Raw genomic sequence first — 9,697 nt, 5'->3', positions numbered from 1 at the left:
CTTTCACCTCTATAGGTTTCTCTGGTTAACTTAGCTAACGGAGAATTCGATCCTGCTAGCAAGATAACATTACTTAAAATGCTAACAATACTTGTTCCACGACACTTTCTCCCTCACCTCAAACTTTCCAAATGCCAGTTGTTTTTCAGTTACAGCTCATGAAGTATGCTTCATCACCTTCTCACCCCTGTCTCCGTGGTCAGGCTTCTCACCTACCTCTTCGTTATCGTTCAGGAGACGAGCTGATGTAAATGGAAAACTGCCTTTCTACTCTCTGCTGTCTTTCCAGAGGATGCGCTGATGCTATAATTGGCAATTTGGTTGTCTCTTCTCTCTTTAGTCACGTGCTGCATTCTGCTGTTACGATTGGCTGAGCCTTGGATACAGCCAGTATTGCTCCAAACGCGCATCACTCGTTCGCCACAGCCTGTAGTCTGATCCAAAGCCCCCCCTCTCTCCCAAGAACAGCCAGTAGTCTGATCCAAAGCCCCCCCCCTCCCCCAAACTTCTTGGATACAGCCAGTATTGTTCCAAACGAGCATCACTCGTTCGCTTACAGCCTGTAGTCTGATCCAAAGCCCCCTATCCCTCCAAAACCTTTCTCATCAGATCTACACGAATCACGTAGGTCACCTATTTTGGATTCAAAACAGCGAATTTTGCCAAAAGGTGACTAGTTTGCATCCCTGAAGAGAGCCTCATCGAAATTGCAACAAGCGGTTCTGTGAAAATGTAATTTAATCAGAAGCCACTGCCAGATTTCTGGATTGGGCTGTGCTCAGAGTATCCTGCCTTGGCAAATCTCGCTGTTTAGACACAGATGCCCTTTTGCAACCACGTACCTATGTGAAATTGGATTCTCGGCCCTCACTAGCATGAAAACTAAATACAGGCACAGACTGTGTGTGGAAAATGATTTAAGACTGAGACTCTCCAATACAACCCAACATTGCAGAGTTATGTGCATCCTTTCAAGCACACCCTTCTCATTAACCTGTGGTGAGTTATTCACAATTTTGTATTAACAAATAAGGTTTTATATGTAAGATGGTTAAGAGCAAAATTATTGATTATTATTATTTGTGCCCTGGTCTTATAAGAGCTCTTTGTCACTTCCCACGAGCAGGGTTGTGACAAAAACTCACTCATTCTTATGTTTAATAAATGTATCGTATAGTGTGTGTGTGTGTGTGTGTGTGTGTGTGTGGCAGGCTTACAATGATGGCAAAAAACAACATTTGAGAGTGCGCTGACCCTGGTGCTAGAGGGGGCACGCAGCTGGAGGTTGAATGTTTGAATGTTTGAGGTACAGGACTATAAAAAGTTTGGGAACCACTGACCCAGAGAGATGAGGACCTATTGACAGATTTGACTGGGATGGAAACAGCTATGGAAATGTGCTAGTAGTGTCTTACCTCGGTAATGAGGACCCCCTTGCCAGCTCCTGCAGAGCTCAGACAGAGTTGTCCTAGTTGTTTGCTGTCTACAGACTTGGGCAGGTTGTGGATACACAAGCGGGTCTTGGACACAAACACATTCATGTCCCGTAGCTTGGTCCGCTTCAGGTCCTCAAAATAACACAGAAGGAGAGTGTTAGCCTTCCTCAAGAAAACGCACACTGAGGACACAAGCCCCAAGTTACCAACACACTGTGTTGTGATTGTAACACTATGATGCTCTGATTGGTTAAAAAACAGGAAGTACTTACTCTGGTCCTCTTGGTCATGTCTGCTGCTGGAACACCCTCAGCTGCCTTAGTTCCTGCCCGTATCACTCAGAGAAAGAGGTATGAGATGGAGGGTTGGGGAGAGGAGAGGAAAAGGGAGGAGAAAGGAGGTGTAACTTACATCCCTCTCTACTGGTATCTTCCGGTTTGGAGCGAGCAGTCGCACCACGCTTCGCTCCACAGGTAATATTACACTTCACTACATTACAACGGCTTGATTTGTTTGATCTGAGCAATTCTTCTTAGCTAGCTACATAGCCGTCTTTGTATGAAAGATAATTTGTGTAGTTTAGAGTAATTGAGTAATTATCGAGGCTAGCTATCTTCGTCCTCCTAACGTAGTCAACACTGCTAGCTGCTAGCTAGCTAGTCATCACTGCTAGCTAGCCAACTTCTACCGACTAGCAGCAATGCAGAAACTATTACATTACAACGTAACGACTTGATTAGTGTGGTGTTAGTGTTAGTTAGCCAGCTACATAGTTGTCTTTGCTGTCTCTGTATCTAAGATAATCGTGTAGTTTGAGTTTGAGTATTATCGAGGTGCGCTAGCCAGCCGCGACGCGGCGCTGACTTAGTCAACACACCTAGTCATCATTAACCCACTGCCAGCTAGCCAACCGTTACCGACTAGCAGCGCTGTAGATACTAATACTTTACAACGGAACTATTTGACTAGTGCAGTGTTACCTAGCTAGCTACTTAGTTGTCTTTGTCATAGCTTGATAATTGTTAGCTAGCCAGCCATCGAGGTTAGCTAGCCAGCTATTTCCGTCCCCCGCGACGCCATTTTTCCTAACCCAGCCAACTATTACCGACGAGCAGCATTGTAGAAACTAAATACATTACAAGGAACGTCTTGATTAGTGTTATGTTAGCTACAAAGTTGCTTTGTATCATGACAAGGTGTAGTACTGAAACTATCGAGGTTACCTAGCCAGCTACACGTTCAAAGTCAACAACGCAGCCACTGCTAGCTAGCCTACTCCACCAGCCAGCAGTACTGTATCATTTTAGTCAATAAGATTTTTGCAACGTAAGCTTAACTTCCTGAACATTCGAGACGTGTAGTCCACTTGTCATTCCAATCTCCTTTGCATTAGCGTAGCCTCTTCTGTAGCTTGTCTACTATGTGTCTGTCTATCCCTGCTCTCTCTCCTCTGCACAGGCCATACAAACGCTCCACACCGCATGGCCGCTGCCACTCTAACCTGGTGGTCCCAGCGCGCACGACCCACGTGGAGTTCCAGGTCTCCGGCAGCCTCTGGAACTGCCGGTCTGCGGCCAACAAGGCTGAGTTCATCTCAGCCTATGCTACCCTCCAGTCCCTAGACTTCCTGGCGCTGACGGAAACATGGATTACCACAGATAACACTGCTACTCCTACTGCTCTCTCCTCGTCTGACTACGTGTTCTCGCATACCCCTAGAGCATCGAGCCAGCGGGGTGGTGGCACTGGAATCCTCATCTCTCCCAAGTGGACATTCTCTCTTTCTCCCCTGACCCATCTGTCTATCTCCTCATTTGAATTCCATGCTGTCACAGTTACCAGCCCTTTCAAGCTTAACATCCTTATCATTTATCGCCCTCCAGGTTCCCTTGGAGAGTTCATCAATGAGCTTGACGCCTTGATAAGTTCCTTTCCTGAGGATGGCTCACCTCTCACAGTTCTGGGTGACTTTAACCTCCCCACGTCTACCTTCGACTCATTCCTCTCTGCCTCCTTCTTTCCACTCCTCTCCTCTTTCGACCTCACCCCTCTCACCTTCCCCCCCTACTCACAAGGCAGGCAATACGCTTGACCTCATCTTTACTAGATGCTGTTCTTCCACTAATCTCATTGCAACTCCCCTCCAAGTCTCCGACCACTACCTTGTATCCTTTTCCCTCTCGCTCTCATCCAACACTTCTCACTCTGCCCCTACTCGGATGGTATTGCGCCGTCCCAACCTTCGCTCTCTCTCTCCCGCTACTCTCTCCTCTTCCATCCTATCATCTCTTCCCTCTGCTCAAACCTTCTCCAACCTATCACCTGATTATGCCTCCTCAACCCTCCTCTCCTCCCTCTCTGCATCCTTTGATTTCCTCTGTCCCCTATCCTCCAGGCCGGCTCGGTCCTCCCCTCCTGCTCCGTGGCTCGACGACTCACTGCGAGCTCACAGAACAGGGCTCTGGGCAGCCGAGCGGAAATGGAGGAAAACTCGCCTCCCTGCGGACCTGGCATCCTTTCACTCCCTCCTCTCTACATTTTCCTCTTCTGTCTCTGCTGCTAAAGCCACTTTCTACCACTCTAAACTCCAAGCATCTGCCTCTAACCCTAGGAAGCTCTTTGCTACCTTCTCCTCCCTCCTGAATCCTCCTCCCCTCCCCCCCTCCCTCTCTGCGGATGACTTCGTCAACCATTTTGAAAAGAAGGTTGACGACATCCGATCCTCGTTTGCTAAGTCAAACGACACTGCTGGTCCTGCTCACACTGCCCTACCCTGTGCTTTGACCTCTTTCTCCCCTCTCTCCAGATGAAATCTCGCGTCTTGTGACGGCCGGCCGCCCAACAACCTGCCACCTTGACCCTATCCCTCCTCTCTTCTCCAGACCATTTCCGGAGACCTTCTCCCCTACCTCACCTCGCTCATCAACTCATCCTTGACCGCTGGCTACGTCCCTTCCGTCTTCAAGAGAGCGAGAGTTGCACCCCTTCTGAAAAAACCTACACTCGATCCCTCCGATGTCAACAACTACAGACCAGTATCCCTTCTTTCCTTTCTCTCCAAAACTCTTGAACGTGCCGTCCTTGGCAAGCTCTCTTGCTATCTCTCTCAGAATGACCTTCTTGATCCTAATCAGTCAGGTTTCAAGACTGGGCATTCAACTGAGACTGCTCTTCTCTGTGTCACGGAGGCTCTCCGCACTGCTAAAGCTAACTCTCTCTCCTCTGCTCTCATCCTTCTAGACCTATCTGCTGCCTTTGATACCGTGAACCATCAGATCCTCCTCTCCACCCTCTCCGAGCTGGGCATCGCCGGCGCCGCCCACGCTTGGATTGCGTCCTACCTGACAGGTCGCTCCTACCAGGTGGCGTGGCGAGAATCTGTCTCCGCACCACGTGCTCTCACCACTGGTGTCCCCCAGGGCTCTGTTCTTGGCCCACTCCTATTCTCGCTATACACCAAGTCACTTGGCTCTGTCATATCCTCACATGGTCTCTCATATCATTGCTATGCAGATGACACACAATTAATCTTCTCCTTTCCCCCTTCTGACAACCAGGTGGCGAATCGCATCTCTGCATGTCTGGCAGACATATCAGTGTGGATGACGGATCACCACCTCAAGCTGAACTCTCGGCAAGACGGAGCTGCTCTTCCTCCTGGGGAAGGACTGCCCGTTCCATGATCTCGCCATCACGGGTGACCCGATCCTGTAGGTTCATGTTCTACAACATTCGCAGAGTACGACCCTGCCTCACCCTGTACGACCCTGCACTTGTCATCTCCCGTCTGGATTATTGCAACTCGCTGTTGGCTGGGCTCCCTGCCTGTGCCATTAAACCCCTACAACTCATCCAGAACGCCGCAGCCCGTCTGGTGTTCAACCTTCCCAAGTTCTCTCACGTCACCCCGTTCCTCCGCTCTCTCCACTGGCTTCCAGTCGAAGCTCGCATCCGCTACAAGACCATGGTGCTTGCCTACGGAGCTGTGAGGGGAACGGCACCCCCGTACCTTCAGGCTCTGATCAGGCCCTACACCCAAACAAGGGCACTCCGTTCATCCACCTCTGGCCTGCTCGCCTCCCTACCTCTGAGGAAGCACAGTTCCCGCTCAGCCCAGTCAAAACTGTTCGCTGCTCTGGCACCCCAATGGTGGAACAAGCTCCCTCACGACGCCAGGACAGCGGAGTCAATCACCACCTTCCGGAGACACCTGAAACCCCACCTCTTCAAGGAATACCTGGGATAGGATAAAGTAATCCTTCTAACCCCCCCTTAAAAGATTTAGATGCACTTTTGTAAAGTGGTTGTTCCACTGGATATTATAAGGTGAATGCACCAATTTGTAAGTCGCTCTGGATAAGAGCGTCTCCTAAATGACTTAAATGTAAATGTAAATGTAGCCAGGTAGAGGTTCCTGGTCCCTGTATGTGTTTTGACCTCTTGTCCTTCAGTTTGACGGCATCCTCTCTGCTTACCGCTGCTACGATGTTCAGCTTTCTACCATCCACACGGATACCCTCGCTCTAAGACAGACAAACATGTTACCCCCAAACATACATTACAGCAACTCAGAGCTCATCAGAAGAGATGTACCTGTAGAATACATGAGTCATTTATCCTATTCCGTCTCACCTCTGACTCATCCTCCGCAGCAGCAATGCATTTCTCTGCTGCTTCTTTAGACTTGAACTGAGCAAAGGCAATACCTGACCAGACAACAGAGCACAGTCAACAACCATTACCAACCAACACAGTCATGATTCAATGTCTACTATCTGACTGGCATCACTTCATGGCATTGTTTAAGTTTGGGCAGGGGACAGAGCTAGAGATAGAATTATGTTGTGTTGGAGGCAGGACTATACCTTTAGAGTGTTCAGTGTCTGGGTGTAGGCAGATCTTGATGTACTTCAGTTCTCCATACTGCAGTAACACCTCCTCCAAGCCCTCCTCCTCCGTATCAAACGACAGGTTCCTGATAAAGATGGTTTTGCCCTCATTGACGTCTGATGGTAGGGGCTTTCTGTTGGCTGCATGATGGACAGAGAGAGCGAGAGCCAGCGCCAGCAAGAGGCAGCACCAGAGAGAGCCAGCGCCAGAGAGAGCCAGAGAGAGCGAGAGCCAGCCAGAGAGAGCCAGAGCCAGAGAGAGCGAGAGCCAGAGAGAGCGAGAGCCAGAGAGAGCGAGAGCCAGAGAGAGCGAGATCCAGAGAGAGCGAGAGCCAGAGAGAGCAAGAGCCAGAGAGAGCGAGAGCCAGAGCGTTGGAGGGGTTCAAACAGAAGGCAGCCTGGAACATACACATTGATATTTCATCAAGAGAAAGACAACTGTTTCATACCAGAATCCTCACAGTCATCATCTTCATCGTTGTCTTCATCAGACCCAAGATCACTTTTTTCATCATCATCTGCCCCCTGAGACTCTGCATCGTCATTCTTCTCAACACCCTCCTCCTCTGACGGGGTGTCTGGATGCTGAGCTGACTTAGAGATGACTCTATAGAAAGAAGAACTATTAAACACAACACTTCAACAATATCCTGGCGGAAATACTCCAGTCCTCAGAACCAAAGACTGGCCAAAGAAGATCAACTTAGACATAAAATGGGTTATTTGGATCCTGATTGGTTAACTGCCTGTTAACAGTTCAATTTGAATTATCAATGCAGATCTACTGTCCTACAGCCCAGCCAGGCAATTTATAAACTTAATCTCCCCTGGAAAAAGTTGACATTATTAACTCATTCTACTAGGCAAGCATTTGGTTTGCAACAGTTGGGGTTTGACTAAATCTTGCTGCTTGCTTTTCTGACATGTGCAACAATGTTACAGTTTTTTTTGGGGCAATCTCCACCCCTTCCATAGGAGAGAATAAACATGACTGACAATCTCTGAGCCAGACGAATACATTTATCAGGATCATTTTAATGGATATATCAAAAGAACTGGCAACAGAAACAAACGTAAAACAAATGTCTGTTGTCATTTCAGCTGCTTGATTTGCTTGTGAGTTAGCTTTAGTTGGCTAGCTAGCAAAGAAGAAGTAGCTAGCCTGCATGGCAACCTTTTTTGCTTAGAATGTTTGTAATAGACAAAGCTTGTTTGGCTTTTGCCCGGACTATATCATCTGGTGGAAGGACGGAATTAAATAAATGTACTCATTTTCATTTATGAAAACATGTCATTCATCTTTAAAAATATATGTTGGTAACCATTTTCTAAAACAGGAATGATAGTGAATAACAGCCTCCTATGGGCTGTTTCCCCTGACCCCCCCAGGCTGTGTTGGGTCTTCAGACAGCCCTTAGTCGGCAGTTATTCACACGATAATCCCTAGGTTCTCATGCCTTATTGCTTAATTACGTCTAGATCAAGGTCTACATCTTTACAGCCCATCTCAAACTGAGGACATGCAGAAATAGAGATTAAAAAGACAGCAAAAGCTCATACTTGTTCTCTTCTACTTCTTCCTCCTCTTCAGAGTCACTTTCAGGTGCCGGTTTCTCTGCTGTGACCTTTTCCTCTTTCTTAGCTCCTGGCTGAGTAGCGACAAACTTGTCTTTAGCCACAGCCCAATCAACAGCTACCTGCCTTCCTGTAAAGAACAGAGGAGAGAACGACTTGATTGCACAGATGAAGCCACAGTAGACTATTGAGATGTGCCCCATCTTTATCAGAGATATTCACAGGGCAGAAAAAGGTCTCACACACACTGTTAAGAATACTATTTTCTCATGATTATTCCCTATTGGAATATGGCCTCTAGGTACCCTCTCTCAGGCCAGAGGTCACCGTAAAGCAGGCCTCAGTAAATGGTATCTTGGCCCCTGAGCCATAACCATAGGTGTCCTTAAATGATTAAGATGTTTCAAATGTATAGTCTATTCAACCCCAAGGTCTCCACCTTGATCAAATGTTTTGGCACCGGGCACGGAAGTGTGAAACAACAAACAGATATGGCAGAGTATTTAGACCAGACCTCCCCGCTGGAGGGTGAGAGATTTGCTGCAAACCTCTTAAAGGAACATATGTCTTCACATATACACATATGTCTGTCTTTGTCAATTCAACTTTTAATTTTTCATCTAGCAGTTCTCCATACCTTGACCAGGTTTTCAATTCCTAGCACACACACACACACACACACACACACACACACACACACACACACACACACACACACACACACACACACACACACACACACACACACACACACACACACACACACACACACACACACACACACCAGGTTAAGGAGTCTCACCTTTGACCTCCTTTAGGTTTATTGCTTTCAAGGCCTTTCCTGCCTTCAAGACGTTCTTAAACTGGACAAACGCAAAGCCCCGCATCTTTCCATCTGATGAAACACACACGGGAAGGTAAACAAAATGAGGAATAGTCAGACAGCAGATAGAAAACATGTTACTGACTCTGTAGTTGTCTTTACGCAACTAAATCCACAAAGGCTCAACCGTGCTTAGTGTGGTTGGGTGGTGATTCTCTCAAGTTAAAGTCTGTACCTTATTTAAGGGGGATGTTAGCCTCCAGAACTGTCCCAAACTTGGCAAAGGTCTGCTTCAGATCATCCTCAGAGCACTGTGAAAACACAAGACAAACATTAACAACTAACTGCAGACAAAGCATCCTCACACCAGTGGGAGGCCAAAGGGAAATATTGTTTGTCTGTGTGTGTCTGTTAGTTATGCAAGGGTTGACTCGTAACCCACAGTCCCTGCGGTTATATCAGCGGGGTGGGCAGGTTTAAGGCAATGAAATATTGTGTGGTTGAAAGGCGGGTGGGTGGCGGGTGGGTTGAATAAAGAGAAAACAATGCATTAAAAATCCATAAATGTACACAGTGAACAAGACAATAGGAACACCTTCCTAATATTGAGTTTCGCCCCCTTTTGCCCTCAGCCTCAATTCATTGGGACATGAACTCTACAAGGTTTTGAAAGCATTCCACAGAGATGCTGGCCCATGTTGACTCCAATGCTTCCCACAGTTGTGTCAAGTTGGCTGGATGTCCTTTGGGTGGTGGACCATTCTTGATACACACGGGGAAACTATTGAGTGTGAAAAACTCTGCAGCGTTGCAGTTCTTGACACACTCAAACCAGTGCGGTTGGCACCTACTATCATACCCCGTTCAAAGACACTTAAATATTTTGTCTTGCCCATTCACCCTCTGAATGGCACACATACAATAGGTCTCAATTGTCTCAAGGCATAAACATCCTTCTTGAACCTTTCTCTTCC

At 47.5% G+C, this 9,697-nt stretch overlaps 1 protein-coding gene across 1 annotated transcript; it reads right to left on the bottom strand.

Annotated features, from left to right (window-relative positions):
• Positions 1-5,727: 5,727 nt before the first annotated feature.
• On the bottom strand, positions 5,728-9,038 carry LOC106561211 (RNA-binding protein 28-like). The gene is made up of 7 exons (XM_045698738.1): positions 8,959-9,038; positions 8,703-8,795; positions 7,886-8,030; positions 6,775-6,932; positions 6,302-6,466; positions 6,069-6,142; positions 5,728-5,959 (listed from the first exon to the last, which is right to left on the bottom strand). The coding sequence occupies exons 2-7, from the start codon at positions 8,785-8,787 to the stop codon at positions 5,756-5,758; spliced, it is 831 nt and encodes a 276-aa protein (XP_045554694.1). The 5' UTR covers positions 8,788-8,795; positions 8,959-9,038; the 3' UTR covers positions 5,728-5,755.
• Between the last annotated feature and the right edge of the window lie 659 nt (positions 9,039-9,697).

This window comes from Salmo salar, chromosome ssa17 (assembly GCF_905237065.1).
Source record: "Salmo salar chromosome ssa17, Ssal_v3.1, whole genome shotgun sequence".
NCBI lineage: Eukaryota > Metazoa > Chordata > Actinopteri > Salmoniformes > Salmonidae > Salmo > Salmo salar.
Note: the sequence above shows the minus strand (reverse complement) of the source record. Positions and strands in the feature narration are given on the sequence as shown.